We start from the raw sequence: 15,366 nt of genomic DNA, 5'->3' as shown, positions 1-15,366 counted from the left end.
GTTGCAGGCAGTCCTTGCTGTACTATCTGTGCTGGGATACGGCCAGCTGTTGTGATTTATTCATATGAAACATATATTCACATGAGATAACAGAGACAGAAGAGAGGTGAAAGAAGGACTGGTGAGCAGAGAGAAACATGAGAGATGCTTTGTCAGATAACTGTCACCAACACCTTTATTTACCCAAGATAGTGCGAACTAGCAGGGACTGGGTGGGTGTACATGTGCCACCTTTCAGCTCTCATTGCCATAATTTTAAGATTCAGCTTTTTCGTTTGTCACACCAAACAGACGAGAATTTAAGACATATATTTGCTTTATTTATTATTCACATAGTGCATTCTCACTGCAGGATTAATATTGCACAATACATTACATTAATGCTGTAGGCTTGATTTTAAATGTATGAAAATACATCATGTATGTGAGCAAAGGGAAACATGACAACATGGCAACATGGGTTCAGTCATTGATAAGTGGCTCACTGAACTGTGTGTAGTATATTGTCCTATTTTGAGAGCACTGATCTGCGTTAGTGGACGGGCTGTAGCACAAGAGACTCCTTCTATGCGGGTAACATGATAACTCTATAGTGAGAAAGTGGTAGCAACAATCACAGTGAAGCAGTAGCAGCATAGGGCGTGGTCACATACTGGAGCTATTGATGGTCTTTTACATCAGGATCTCTGATTCTGATTACAGTATTACATAACCTGGTTTATTATACTTTAACATGATGTCTACTGGATTTTAAAGGAAGAGTTGACAGGAGGAAACTCAACCCCAGAGGCAGGATGTGGAGCAGAGACACTGGGTTTTAGCTGCTGGGGACCTGATCACCAGATCCTTGATGATCTCCACTGTACCAAACAAGGGAAACAGCTTCTCAGTGAAGCTCTCATTGTAGGTGTAAATGTGCAAGTGTTTGTCCACGTCATAGAAGGACAGCTGGCCATGGTCGTAGTCGAGGTAGATGCCCACTTTGCGGGGGATGAGACCCGGTGGCAGGGCAGTGAAGGGCACAGTCAGCGCCTTCAGCTCAGTGCCCCTCTCCAGCCGCAGGGTCAGGTACCCTGTGTTGGTGTTCAGCGACTTGAAGCCTTTCCTCAGGGCGGCCTCTTTAGCCACGCCCAGCCGCCAGTCCCGCTCACCGACCTCCACCTCCCAGTAGTGGCGGCCGGACCCGAAGCCCTCCACCCCGACAGCACACCACCAGCCGTCGAAGCGGTCATGGGTGTTGGGAACATCCTTCCTTTCAAAGCCACAGCGCATCCTCTTCTCATCACTGGAGATGAGCAGATCGGGGTTGGCTGTGTCCAGATCCAGAGTCACCTCAACTACAGGGACAAGTAACAGTCTGAGTTACCAGACAGGTTCAGAGAAGATTACACTGAAACACTGACAGAATGAATCCTGTACCTGCAGCGTCTGAGATCCAGTCCCACACTGCAAAAACAGAAGACCTTGGTAAGAGTTGAATTCAACAACATAATGATGCAAAGCTATTTTTCACAATCCAAAAACTGTGTTTTCAGTTTGGAGATATCGACTGTATTACCAGTATTTATGGACTAGACCATGGATATTATGAAGATGAGAATGTTGAAGAAATGAGAGGTTGATTGCTCTCAAATTTTTCCAGCTCCCAAAATTGTATTTGATGCAACATTTCAACCTGCAAGGTCTTCTTCAGGCAAACATCCTGAACATGTGAAGTAGAAAGGTGAAATCGCAAAATAATTTACTATGCAAAGAAAAAACAAATAATGTCCTACACAAAGGACTGTGGACCAGATAGTCCTGACACATGCAAAAATCTGTACATTTTTCTCATTGTAAAAAATATTTTAAAAGATGTGTGCCACTGTATGGCTTAAAGTCCTTTCTTTATTTGTTTTTAATGCGCATAGTAAATTGAAAATAATTTTTTGTTTGTTATTCACATGGATGTTTGCCTGATGAAGACCTTGCAGGCCAGTGTGTGCCAACCCCTCCTTTTCTTTTGTCTTTTATTTTTTGTCCTGCGCATGTACAAAGCTGGGGTTGGATGTGCACACTATCCACCTTCTTTGCTACGCGCTTAATATTGAGCCCTGTGGATGTTCATATATTTGTACTGTACAAAACTACAATTAAATGGTCTATTGCTATACAGTGTTGTTAACTGTAGCAAACAGTCAGAGTCTAACTGCAAACCAGTGGGGCAGCTGTATGCAGTACTCACCTGGTTGAGGAACGTAGGATATGGCACCTGAAAGGAGATAGTAACAGACTCATAAGAGAGTGAATGTTTACAAATATACAATAAAATTCAACTTGATTCAGTTTTAATTTACAAACCAATATTCTGAGTCCTCTGCTTCCACATGAGCCACTGCTGTGGTATGGTGTCCTGCAAGGACACACCAAGAAGGCTTTTATTACACCTGAACAATAAACTGATGATGTGCAGATCACAATGTGGTGTATTATAACATTGGCTCCTACTTTATCTGGGCGCTGCAGCATTAAAGTCCACATGACCAGCTCCATGGCAGTAAGCAGGTTGGGCGCACGGCCCCAACGCCAAGCTGACTGCAAGTCCTCCAGAACCTTTGCCACAGGTTCCCCAGGCCACACACTTTGCTGCAAGATGATCAATAGGAATATAATGTGTCCATTGAGTAAAAAAAAAAAAAAAAATCAGTCAGGTGAACAGGAAAAATGTGAACTACGTGAACTTCCCACCTCAGGCTGAGCTCTCACATCCTTGATCCAGTTGAGGATCACGTTTTTGGCCTGCAGCAGGTCCTGCTCATTAATCAGATCAGGCAGTTTGCCCTCATCCATCTCTGGCCAGCCATCAGTCTGCAAGGGCCTTTTCTGCAGACAAAAAGATTAACATCTTTAGTGACTAAGCCTCTTTAGACCTTAAGTATAGTTACTGTATATCCTGATCATTTTTTCACAGATAAGCACCTTGCTCTCCAGCATAGAGGCCCACTGCAGGATGAAAGCCCTGCAGAGAGGAGTTGGCCAGGTGTCATCCTGGTTCCAGATGTGCTCCAGGACTGCTGACCTCTGCAGTGAGAAAACAGAGAGGGGAACACAGGATAGATGAAGGCAGAGTCCTCATCATCATTATTTCTGATGAAAGGCGCTGTCCTTTTTTACCAGGCTGACATTCAATGGTTCAACAAAAAGATGTTGTTTTTCTTTCATGTCATGTCTGCTTTCCTGATTGTACTGTTAGCAGTATATTATTTTTTAAACCTCTGCAGTACAGACAAGTCAGTTCCTTACGTGCTCACTAACAGGTGATTCCAAACAGGTGTATATGTTGAACATAGTGTGCTCAAAAGAGGTTGTACCTGGCACACTCGGCTGAGGTCTCTAGCCAGATCCACGATAAAAAGCTGATCCTCATCCAGAGGCTCCCTCTTGTCCTTCTTTGCTCTCTTGTGTGATTCCTGGAGGGAAATTACAATAAATAAAGGATTTGATTTTCTGTGGAAAGTGTTTGGAAAGGGAAGAGTTTTCAGCAAACAGAAAAGAAAAAGACATTTGGAGGACATAAGCGCGGCTTTACGAGTGCCTTAGAAAGTAATAAGGTCAAATTAGAAAGGAGTTGGTCACTCAGCCTGATCAAAATGCACATCATGGCTCTGTTCCTGTCAGCAGAAACAAAAGACACCCTTCCCTTCCAGCCTCTCTGCCTCGATTCATCTCATCAGCAACTCTCTGCATACAGAAGCTGTTTCTTGTTAAAGAGAAATGCGAGCAGTCACACGGTATGGCACTAAAGAAATGTTGTCATGTCAACTGTCTACTTGAGCTTCAAGGTGACCCAAAAAGCGCTCTGCCAGGAGCAAAACAGGTTTGCACATGAAACACACAATGTTTCTTCTTCACACCAACACGTGTTACCTTTATCTTGGCCGTGAAGTTTTTGGCCGGCTCCACCATGAAGTGAAAACACTGCATCATCTTGGCTGGTCCTGCAGTGAGTCCTACAGTGAGAAACACAAATAAATGTGACTTGAGATGATCACATGACCATGTCTTATTTACCAGCAGAAGCTCCACGATTTGCTCTTGGTAGCAGCCTTTACACCTCAACACAGGACATTACATGTTATTGAAATATACACATTTAAGATTAAGGTGACACTTTCTTGTCCACCATGTGTTGAAGTGAAGAATCTCAGTTTGCAGTGAACACTCAGGTGGCATTTACCACTGCTGTCTAAGACGATGACAACAGTTTGAGGACAAGTTTATGGAGGTAAGCCTTTAAGATTTGGACTTAATGTGGTGAAGGAGAAGGTTGAATTAGTTCCGGTCCCCGAGAGGGGACACTGTCTCATCAGACTGCTGGTCTTCAGTCCTTTAGCGACACATCTTTGCAGTTCAAGCAGCGCGTCATGTAATCATTAATGACAAACATCACCTCTGAGGGTGGCCACAGCAACTTAATAAGCAGGTGAACCATGTGTCCTTGGCCTTGGCTGGCAGTGCCAAATACATAAATGATCCACTGACCAAGTTAATAAAGTCAAATTATATCTGGTGAGACATGAGGAATGTGTCTGTCTTTCAGGAGGTCACATCAGGGGGAGAGACCAGCAGCGATCATTAACTGGAGCAGAACCAAGCAATAAAAAGCAGACAGTGTGAAACGTGACAGGCCCTGCACGCTTCCACTATAAGGCCTCGGCTGCCACTCCGATTGTTCCCCTGGTTAGTCCCTCTCTCTTCTTCCTCCTCACTCATTTTTTTTTCTTTGTCATTCCCTCACTTTCTCGCCATTGCCTCTGCAGAGAAATACATGAGCTCAGTCTGTGCTGGCTGGAGCTGAAGCAGTCAGGACGACCGGTCTAGGTTCTCATGCTGTCCCAGACTAAAAATGGGTGAATTCACTGGCATAAAAAAAAAAGCCTCTCTCTGCATTAATGTCACAAATTCTAAGACATTAAGAGTTATCTGCAGTTTTATTAAACACAACCATAAACAGTCCTAGTTCCGCTACATATCTGGTTAATATTAAAAAAAAGGATGTTTTTTTTCCCCATTTCAGCTCAGTCAAGCTCCACAAAGCTGCAGCCCTCTGATACCTGTATGTACAACGGCTGTGTACGTGGTTCCTATAAGTACGCAGTAATGCTGATTTACACTAAGCTGTCGCCTTTGCATATATAAAGTGACAAGATATTGTAATCGCAGACGATGAAAACAAACCGTAGGAGCACAGAGAAAGGAAAAATAAAGCTCCCACAGGCAGGATTTATTGATGTCGTGGGAAAACATGACCATGCAGCTTTTGCAGTCAGAGCGACCCAGATCGAGGCCAGCTGATGACTGCGTATGAGGTAAACACACACCTGCCGTGTGACTTTGCGGCAAATCTGTGCTGTAGCTGCAGTTAGACTCCCCCCCCCCCCCCGCACATCGCAAACGGATCCGTCTACAGCTGTGCATGTCACACAATGACACATTTCACACATGTATCCTCATAATGTCATTCAGGGCGTCCCTGCAGTGCGTCCCGCACAACGACACAAATAACACACGGCTGATCTTATTAACGGGCACATGGCGCACGGCTTACCTTGGTCCTCGGAGGGCTGGTGAAGAGGCGTGTGACTCCTCTTGGCTCAGACGCGTGCAGACCGTCGGGTAGTGTTTTGTCTGTGTGCTGCAGTGTCTGACCTTGTTTACATACCAGACTGGTCGGGAAGGTTCGGCTCTCGTCGGCAGTGACGCAAGCGACTCTGTAATGGACAGGGTGTGCAGCCATGTTTGTGAGGTACATGTGTCACAATCACTTCAGTCTGTCTGGAAACACAGGGACTTCAACTGTGGTGCGTTTAAGTACAGATGTGATGTAATTTCCACTTCCCTGCCTCTTTTCACTCCACTACAACTCAGAGGGAAATATTTTTACTTCTCAGCTTTAGTTACCAGTTAGACTGTAGATGAAGAATTTACATACAAAACATTTAGTTTATAAAATATTATGCGTCTTGACAGGCTGACCTGCTTAACAGTTCCAAGTTGTTACAACTGGACGTCAATCAAATGCAGCATTAAGATGCTTCATACATCAGTGCTAATAATTCTGTATATTTATTATCATTATAATATGACTCAGGGGCCATTTTTATGCATAACAAATTGCATTTGCTACTTTAAAGGCAATTACTGATAATAATTTGTGTCTTACCTGAGTATTATCTTCAGAGCAGCATTTTTTTTTACAATGTCTACCTTTCTACTTTTACTGAAGCAAAGGATCTGAATACATCCACCACTGCTCTTTACAATAACTTCAGATCAGTAAGATTGAACTGACAATAGCATTTTCAGTCAAAGCCTAACATACAATACACAGTATATGCACAGTGGTATTAACTTAGACTACTGCCCCCATCTGGCCCACGATAGACTTGTGATTTGTGAAATATCATTTAACACAGACAACAGGCCAATGTTGGTCTGCTGCTCATTGTTCCACAACAAAAAGTTATGTTCACGTAATCGCTATCTATGTGATTGAAACAGAACAGAATTTAAAGTCAGAATACAGAAAAGAGGCATCAGGTTTTTGACAGAGGATGAACCCATATGTATGTTTGAAACGTGTAATCGGGCATGTTATCAGACAATGCCATGCCATTACAGCCTGTCTGTAACATGTTGTATATGCCAATTTTTTTTTTATTAGATGATGATACCAAAGATGATGAGGAAAACACATGTCCCCACTCTTCACAGCCTGTGGCCCAGTGATGTATGGGACTTGTGTTTTGTTATGAAAACTCCTGTGGTTCACAAGAGACAAATGTAACGGTCTACTGCCTGGAGGCTTTCTGGCACATACATTTGTAAGAGCAGAGAAGCAACTGCCTGCTATTTTCTTGAAATTACTTCTATTTTTGATCAAGTACAAGTGGAATAAACTATTTTTCAATTACATACTTACATGCAGTGTCTATCGAATACTTAGCTGATATTTCTGGTTCTGCAGACAGAGTCCTTGACAAATGAATGTCAGCAAATAACAGATATTTAAGATATATAAGAGGGAATAGAAGCCTGTGAAAAAATAAGTGAAGAAAACTCTCTCTCTCTCTCTCACACACACACACACACACACACACACACACACACAAACATACTCACAGACACACACAGTAAAATAATAGAAATATGATTACACTTCTTAAACTGGCCACCAGATGTCAAAGGTCAGCCTTGCTATCAGTGTTATTTAAGTGAGGCTGACTAATCTTTATATGTTTGTTTAAAAACCATAATCAGCAGATGCTGTAAAATTATAACAGTCCATTAACAAAACAATAAAAGATTTTATTACATACAGTATGTTTTCACAGAGAAATAATGAGGAGTCACTTGTTTTTCTTAAATAAATACAGTACAAGACAATGTGCAGGACAAACATTTTGCATGTGAACATGGTAAGTTGCAGAACAACTTTGCTGGATCAAGACAAACAAAACAGGTCTTGACAAGGAACTTGGTATTTCTCCACTGTTTTCATTTCACATTCACTCTGCTGAGGACTTGAAGATTTTAGGAGAACAGAACAGTAAAAACTTGAGTAAAAAAAACTCAACACATAGAATAATTAAAAACAATTATGTTATAAAATGTTTGATAAAAAGTGAGAAATCATAGAAAAAAAAAACATAACTGGGGTAAAGAAAGAAAAAAGACTTTTGGTGAAACCATTTACATAGGTTGTCTTATTATAATGTCTTATTATAACTTCATGGAAGGCACTCTCATTAGCACCTTTTTTAATTCTCCCCCTCACAGGCTGAACCACATGCTGGAACAGTATGACACAGCCTCAGTGGGGTACAGATACATGCTTTACAGCAACTCATCAGACAGGTCTCTGATAACCTTACAAACCAGACAGTGAGCTCTGTGGCTGAGGAACAGCAGAATAAAAGAGGACAGCTAACAACAAAAACAACTGACATAATATAATCAGGAAAGTAAATAGTGGTTTCAGTCCTATAGTTCACCAGTCTCTTCTTCCTCTGCCCTCATCAAGATGTACCAGCCACCTCAGTAAATGTACAGAAAGTGTTTTTTAACATTAATATGTGCCAGCCAAATGTGTCCTTTCATGTAGGGTGCGCAGCTCCTCTTTGGTTGCTCCTCAGCTCGTGAACCAACACGAGCTGCATCTCAACATAAACTCAGTCCTGAGGTATCTGAATCAGCGTGTATGAATGTGTGAAGGATCCAATCGTGATCGGTCTTCAGCTTTTGTGTTCATTTGGTGACTTCATCTGTGTGAAAGCTATCAAGTTCCTTTCACATTCATCGGGCAGCTCGAGAAGTTGCTCAGTGTCACACAGGCAGAGCGGTGATGTTAGTGTCGGGGCTGACTGGATGAGGTGTGTCAGTCTGGATGTCAGGCCTTGTGTTGGTGTAGATACTCTGAGGAGGAGAGACGTCCAGACTAGATGAGAGGACGTTGTATGGCAGCTCAACAGACTGACGGATACTCTCTTCATATGATGGAGGTGGCTGCAGGACAAGTGGAAACAACACGTTTTATCACATGTGTTATAAACAAAACTTAATGGTGTCATTTCATTTAGTTGTCAGTGAGACACATTGCAGATTCAGCCAGGGCAGCTGCAGAGAGCAAGCTTTAAAGCTGCGCTAATCAGTATTTTTAACAATGGATTAAATTATTATATTGCATGTGAAAGGTGATGATGAACTCGCTGAGAATTATCACCCAACTCTGTAGTTTCCCTCATCTGTCACCTTTTTTTTAGCATCATTGTTTTGGGTTTGATTTCTCATCGCCTTCTAAGTTGGTGTGGCAAGTTTGTTAGCAAACAGTTGCTCATTTGCATATCCAGATCCAGCAGACACAACAACATTAGCATCATTTGGAGTTGTTTGTGTCCACCTGATGAGTGTAAGTCAAATATTCACTTTCCTCTAACTCTGTACCAACTCCCGAGAGAAATGTCTGTCTCTTTAGCTGCTAAATGTTCTACTATGTTCACCAGCTGGTCTCTAACTGTGTCTGTCTGCTGTTTGTTGCTGAGCAGGTGATGTACAGTGGGTTTTTAGAGCTTTTTCACTGAAAACAGATGCATGGTGCAAATTAGTGGAAAGCTAAACAATGAGCTAAGACTCAATATAAAGCTCTGTAAAGCTGAGTGGAGCCGCAGATTCAGGTTAATAATTCTCTGTGGGTTCATCACTATGAGCAACCACTTTTACAATGTTGCTCAGTGTCACACATACATGGTTATAAAAATCTCAATTAAGGCTGCTAGACATTTGGTGCAGCTACAATAGATCAAGTGGCAGTCTCCGGGGCTGAAAAATAAAGAAAAACTGAAAAAAAACTGAAGTTCTTCGAATGTTCGCTTGAGGCTGGCTCCAAAAGCGAGTCGTCCCCCATAGACTCCCATGTTAAAATGACCAACTTTACAGCAGAAATAAACATGTTTACAGCCTGGTACAAAAAACAGTTTTGGTCTCTACAGCTGATTTCATGACAACTGTACGGGAGTGAATTTGTACATAACTCTCTCTTTTAAATTTTATTAAGGGTTAAAGGCTTTGACTGGTAGTATGCTGCTTTGAGCAACAGGTGAGTGAGCTCGCCACAAGCCGCTATTCACTGAAGTCACGCCCCACCTCTTTGTCCATATTTGGTTTAACAGGGAGTCAGGCAAATGCCAAGATGGCGACGGCCATGCAGCCCACTCTGAGCTTCAAAACTGCCCTTTAGAAAGCTGTTCAGTGATGTCACAGAGCCCACGTCCATCTTTATTCACAATCTATGCAATAGATTCATTGATTCACTTGATTTACTTTTTTGTCATCCTGCTCACTTGGTAACACTTGAAGAGTGTCTTAAATTACACAGTACAATTTTTCCAAAGATTTATTCTATTTTTTCTAATTTTTAGGTTTTCTGTTTTTTTTGTGTGTGCCTTTATTTGATAGGACAGTTTAGAGAGACAGAAAATTTGGGGACAGAGAGAGGGGGAATGACACACAGCAAAGTGTCCAGCTGGCCGAGAATCGAACCACGGACTCGCTGCTCAGAGGTTCTGCGCCCACATGGTTTGCACCCCAACCACTCGGTCATTAGGTTGACCCTATTTTTTCCAATTTCTGTGGAGCTTTTCCTCACTTACTGGATGACATGATCCTTCCTACTTGTCCAATACGAATGTGTGAAGCCCTTCGAAATCATTACTGTGATATAATAATAATAACCTATCCACTGAAAGTCATAAACAGTATAAATACTACAGGTGATAACCACTAAATTCTTCTGGAAAGTAGCACTTTAAAAGTTGGAAGGCAGAAAATAATATTTCCAAGGATGAGTGTGTTGCTTGGAGAACATCCTGAAGTCTGATGTCTATGCCCAAAAACAAAGTGCAACATATTTTTATTTACATTACCAATTTATCTGCGTTCTCGTTGGCCGTCTGGAACCGGTTTTTCTCCAATGTATTATCTCACTGATCACATCTGGCAGATTCACACTCCCTGACTGAGTCCTCTTATCTTTTAATTGCTTGGGGACCCTCAGGCGACAAGAGCAACCCTACAACCCTGCCCTCTGTCTGATGCACGCACACACACACACACACCAGGCTGCAAAAAGTTTTACTACTATCCCGCCTCAGGCCACAGGACAGACAGGGGGAAATTCAGAGGCCATCATTTAAACTCTGCTAACAGAGTCTAAAAGGGAGGGGCGGGGGCTCTCAGTGACTAGTGATGGGCTGACTGGGAAGTACTGTGTGTGAATGCACTTTCTGTTTGTGTCTGTGTGTGCGAGAGAGATGGGCAGTCATGCTGGGGACTGTTTAATTAAGGAAAAGGTGGGGAGGTCAAAGAAGAAAAAAAACAGTAGAAGACAGGATCACAAAGCAGCATTCTCGGGCACTGTTTGCACTTAGGATGCAGGGTTTAATTATGTTTGATGTGCCTTTTTCTCATTACCTTGTTTGCTCAAGCGTTGTGCGAGTCAAAAGCTAAGCGAAAGATCAACGCGGTAAACCTTGAAACGCGGCTGCCAGCACAATTCAGCAGCAAGCTACAGATGAGCTGATAGGGCATCCTGTTTACTGCTCTCTGAATGCAGTCTAATCTTTGAACACGCTCTTGTTACAATATTGTATGACGGCGTGGTCATAATAGAAATAGCCTACTTCTCACCGTCTCCTTTGTAAGTGAAACTACACACGAGCAGGCTCCATAACATCCAGAGTTTACATCAGCTTTAGCATTCTTTGAAGCTAGAACAGGAATAAAATATCTTCCCTATTCCCAAGCCTAACAACAGCACCTGAAAGCCTTTGTGACTGTATCAATTGCTGTGACACAGTCCTTATCCCTAATATACCCCACCTCAGTCACAATGGGTCCATTGAGGCCGAAGCGGTCTGCGATCATCATGTGGATCTGCCTCTGGCGGTCCTTCTTTCGAACGCTCTCGTAGGAGGGCAGCCTCGGCAGGGGGGCCTCCAGTGTGGGCAGGCTGTAGCTGGAGGGCAGGCCGATGAAGAACAGCTGACCAGCCTGCTGAGACACACACAAACCCAAAAACAGAGGGACAGTTATAAAGGCACAGGAAACAGTAGCTTTTATATGATGAGGGTTTGTGGATAATGGCCCAAGTACACTCCATCACTGATACCCACTCTAACATAAAAGCCAGCGAGCTGCAGTCATTGAAACGTTCACTTCAGAGGCGGGCACTGCCCAATCTATCCATGTGATGTGTGTATTGTACAGTACGTATTATAAATGAGAACTGAGAGTGTGCCCAATAGTGTATACAGAGTGGCAGACTTGTGTGGTTTAAAAGGAGATGACGCCAATTCACTCCTGGGCTCTCTCTCACCTGGGTGTCGTTGTCATCCATGATCTGCGTCTGCTCTAGACAAGGAGATCCCACCAGTGTCTGTCTGCTGCTGTAGTACTGAGGAGGAGCATCCTGTAAAACAAGCAGTAAAGGCTGTAACAAGTGTGTCTCCGAACCTGGGTTATTAATTAACCTGTTTCAGTCAGAAGCATTTGACTGTTTATATTCTAACTAAGTGAGCTGCACTGCGCAGCCCTGTTCTTCTGTCTGCAATTAGTCAGAAATCCACTAATTTCAGCCCAATTGACCAATTTTCATGCCTTGTTTAACCACTGCAGACACTGGCTGTTTTAGCAATACCATAAATTATCTAATCAATAAGACGACCACCCTCCGATTTCCGTGCCTCCTCCCTGTCCCACCCCCTCTGAAACAAGACTTGTCAGTGTCTCACTGTATGAGGTGCAGGAATCCTGAAAAAAGGCCGCCAGGAAAACTAGGTAATTGCCTTGAGTCTAAATGAGTCTCCTTTGTGTGGGGAACAATGTGATGTCCCGCTGTGTCATATGGGTCCCTAGGCAACTAACCACACCGTGTGGTCTTTTCAACGTCTCTCTAGTCCCCTTGTGACTGGAGCAGGTACCTCTTAACGAGCACACTCCAATACACATTATGGCCTTGTATGTCATTTGGGTCGGCATTACAACAAAGTCAATTTGTTGCCTGACTGAGATTTAAATCCGGCATGAGGATAAGAGGTGTAAGGACAGCATTTGCTGCTAATACTAACACGAGTCCCTCTGACTTAGAGGCAGCAGAAATAGGAGTTCAGCAGTTACACAGAGGAGGAATAAAATATCAGATTTATCATTTTCCCAGGCCACTTTAAACAATGACATCACTCACACTTAGAGTGACGCACTCTAACGACCTTTGCCATAACCCTCACATCATTTCAGAGACAGAGAGACCACACCAAAAAAGGTGATGTCAAAGGTCACTTTCCCTCACTGGTTTGTACTTTTAAGAAGCAAAAAAAAAAGGTCTTCAGGAGAGAGAGAGAGAGAGAAAAAAAGGAGAGTTGTCCTTTTGTCTCCTGCCATTGATTCAGTCAGTGTGAAAAAGCACAACCGTGTAAAATCAGTGTTGAAGTCGGGGGAGGACCCCAGCGGCAGTGTGCCTTTTTCAACGCCGCAACCTAAAGGAGATCCATTGTCCCACTTGTGTCCCCAACACCCACAGTGGGGTCTGTCCACTATTCATGGTGCAAACTGAAGCAGGGAAAGGTATGTGACTATGAAGTTGAGGACATGAAATGTCCCACAGCAACACAATGAAGGAGTGTTTGTGTGTGTGTTTCCCTCATGGAACAACGAACCTTCACTTTCTCTCCTTACAAAAAAGAACCAAAACTGCCTTCTCTCTTTTTTCAATCACATACATTAATTACATGTCAGAATCAAAAATATCTGACAACATTTAAGTAAATTCAATTTCCCATAACAAATTACAATCAATCCTAAAACTACAATATGGGTTCAGAATGGCACTGTCTCTGTTTACAAGCACGTGTATTTTACTTGCACTGACCTGACAGCCAGCGCTGTCTTATCAGCCACACTGTGTATGGATACAGCTGTAACTAGAGGTCAGCGTGGACAGTTTGTACCGGTGAAACGCTCTGCTAGTTCCTTAAATGAGACAACAGACCGTCTCCATTAAAACCACAGCTGAACAGAGTTTCCTGTCCGTTGAAGGAGGAGGGTGGTGGTGGTGGTGGGGTTATGAGTGGTGTCTCTGCAAACTAAAGATAACACTGAAACTTAACCCCTGGAACTTCGGAGGTGAGGAACAAGTCAGGAAGAGGAAGCAGAGAGAATGGGCAACCGCTGAAAAGCTACCACTATGTAGTGTTTACATTTCCTTTTCACCTCATCCTGCACCATCTCCCACAGCTTTACAGATGTACAACCAGTTAGCTGTAGTAGAGGCATACAGTATGTGCTGTTGGATGTGTGCCATCTTTACAAAGAACAGGTGAATAATGATTTAAAATGTCACACACTCCCGTATAAACTTAAAAGATCAGGTTGTTTTGCTTCACTTGCTTTGTCAGTGTTAGAGAAAAAATTTGATTTGCAGTGATTGAATTACATTTGTGCTGAACTGGTATCAGTATGGGTGGTAAGTGCTAATTCTGTCCATTTCCATTAGTGTCACTGTGGTAAGATATTTGTGGAGAGCAGCTAGTTCAACTGAGGCAAATTCATTGCCTGACAATGATCATATCGAGTTTATTTTAGTCCTTTTCCCACAGCCATGCAAATTGAATCTGACACTTCTTAATGGTGCCGCACTGTGGGTGCACATGGTGTCTTTGAGCCCAGGTTGTCTCTGTCACTGTGATCCCAACAAATGTGCCGGTTCAGTATCAAAACTGAACATGCAGGTCACTTCAAAAAAGAAAACTCAGCACAATAGGCTCTTTTTTGCCTCTTTGTTGTTTTTTTGTTTTTTTTTCCTTACCATATCTGCATGAGGCCCCTGATAGGAGCGGAGTTTGCAGCACTGAGGATCCTTGCGGTAAATAATGGACAGCAGCACCACAATAACCACGAAGAAGACCAGAGAAGAAACTGTTTGAAAGCAGGAGAGAAGGAAGTGTTCGTCACAGTTAGTCAGACAGCAACTTGTGGTCGTGACAACTTGAGAAAGAACAGAATCAGGACAGCTTTTAACAAGTTGAACCTTCAGTGAAATAGCTTTAACGCAGTTTTGATTGACAGTCTGTCTCTACACTTTGAAAACTTGAAAGTGTAATATCCCTCCTGTGTTCTACCTGTCAGTCACAAACAATGACAGCACAAAGGAAACAGAGCTGATAGACTAATTCTCTCATTATGCAGTGCCACATATCATGTGAGTGCTATGTGGCAATCAAATTAGCTCTATTCCGTCGCCACATGAGGAAAATGAAAATGACAATCTTATCACACTGCTGCAATACGGTTAGATTAAATGCAAATATTACACAGCAAGCAAGTAGGTGGGAATCACAAGCCGCACAGACAGATGTGATTAAAAATGACAATCTTTTGAATATCTAATGCAGTTTAAAGGATTTACTTACAGGAGGCAGCGACCACTGTGAGTTGATCGGATGTCAGCTGTGAGGAGGGAAGAGTTGGACTTGCAGCTGTGGACATGTCTTCGGTGTAAACTGTTAGCGATCCCTTCAGAAATCCTCCCGAGCTCATCAGCCTCAGCGCAAAGGCTCTCATCATTTGACTGTGTTTTACAGCAGAGAGAAGAAACGGAGAGCGGCTCCGCCGTCGCTCCTCGTCACTGTCTCTTCGGTCCCCGGCGGACAGGGTGACAGTCCACATGCGCTCTGAGAGTCAGGTCTCAAACTCCGTCCTCTCGGTGTGTGAGCCCACCTCTCCAGACCGCATGACGTCGCTCTGGCTCTGCGCTGGACGGCGGCGGTGTTTGGT

The 15,366-nt window shown here is 43.1% G+C and overlaps 2 protein-coding genes across 3 annotated transcripts; both read right to left on the bottom strand.

Moving 5' to 3' along the window:
- Positions 1 to 298: 298 nt before the first annotated feature.
- Positions 299 to 5,725, bottom strand: LOC139618275 (butyrophilin subfamily 3 member A3). The gene is made up of 10 exons (XM_071474092.1): positions 5,588 to 5,725; positions 3,907 to 3,989; positions 3,351 to 3,449; positions 2,959 to 3,060; positions 2,728 to 2,862; positions 2,488 to 2,625; positions 2,341 to 2,392; positions 2,225 to 2,251; positions 1,420 to 1,446; positions 299 to 1,337 (listed from the first exon to the last, which is right to left on the bottom strand). The coding sequence occupies exons 2-10, from the start codon at positions 3,964 to 3,966 to the stop codon at positions 778 to 780; spliced, it is 1,200 nt and encodes a 399-aa protein (XP_071330193.1). The 5' UTR covers positions 3,967 to 3,989; positions 5,588 to 5,725; the 3' UTR covers positions 299 to 777.
- Positions 5,726 to 7,326: 1,601 nt separating this feature from the next.
- On the bottom strand, positions 7,327 to 15,366 carry LOC139608860 (uncharacterized). Of its 2 annotated transcripts, none has more exons than XM_071462982.1 (5): positions 15,003 to 15,366; positions 14,399 to 14,508; positions 11,912 to 12,004; positions 11,416 to 11,586; positions 7,327 to 8,544 (listed from the first exon to the last, which is right to left on the bottom strand). In XM_071462982.1, the coding sequence occupies exons 1-5, from the start codon at positions 15,256 to 15,258 to the stop codon at positions 8,365 to 8,367; spliced, it is 810 nt and encodes a 269-aa protein (XP_071319083.1). In that variant the 5' UTR covers positions 15,259 to 15,366; the 3' UTR covers positions 7,327 to 8,364. The 2 variants fall into 2 exon arrangements, with proteins under 2 accessions (XP_071319083.1, XP_071319074.1); XM_071462973.1 differs by having other exon boundaries at positions 8,234 to 8,544; positions 11,416 to 11,589.

The sequence above is a fragment of the Trachinotus anak genome, unplaced genomic scaffold (genome assembly GCF_046630095.1).
Source record: "Trachinotus anak isolate AG129_WGS33_773 ecotype Australia unplaced genomic scaffold, CSIRO_AGI_Tana_v1 ptg000003l, whole genome shotgun sequence".
NCBI lineage: Eukaryota > Metazoa > Chordata > Actinopteri > Carangiformes > Carangidae > Trachinotus > Trachinotus anak.
Note: the sequence above shows the minus strand (reverse complement) of the source record. Positions and strands in the feature narration are given on the sequence as shown.

Coding starts and splice junctions, on each gene's coding strand:
- LOC139618275 (XM_071474092.1), bottom strand. CDS start 3,966: ATGATGCAGTGTTTTCACTTCATGGTGGAGCCGGCCAAAAACTTCACG. Junction 3,450..3,906: donor ACTTCACGGCCAAGATAAAG/GTAACACGTGTT, acceptor ATTTCCCTCCAG/GAATCACACAAGAGAGCAAA. Junction 1,338..1,419: donor CTGGATCTCAGACGCTGCAG/GTACAGGATTCA, acceptor TTGTCCCTGTAG/TTGAGGTGACTCTGGATCTG.
- LOC139608860 (XM_071462973.1), bottom strand. CDS start 15,258: ATGTGGACTGTCACCCTGTCCGCCGGGGACCGAAGAGACAGTGACGAG. Junction 14,509..15,002: donor CACAGTGGTCGCTGCCTCCT/GTAAGTAAATCC, acceptor GCTTTCAAACAG/TTTCTTCTCTGGTCTTCTTC. Junction 12,005..14,398: donor AGGGGCCTCATGCAGATATG/GTAAGGAAAAAA, acceptor CTTGTTTTACAG/GATGCTCCTCCTCAGTACTA.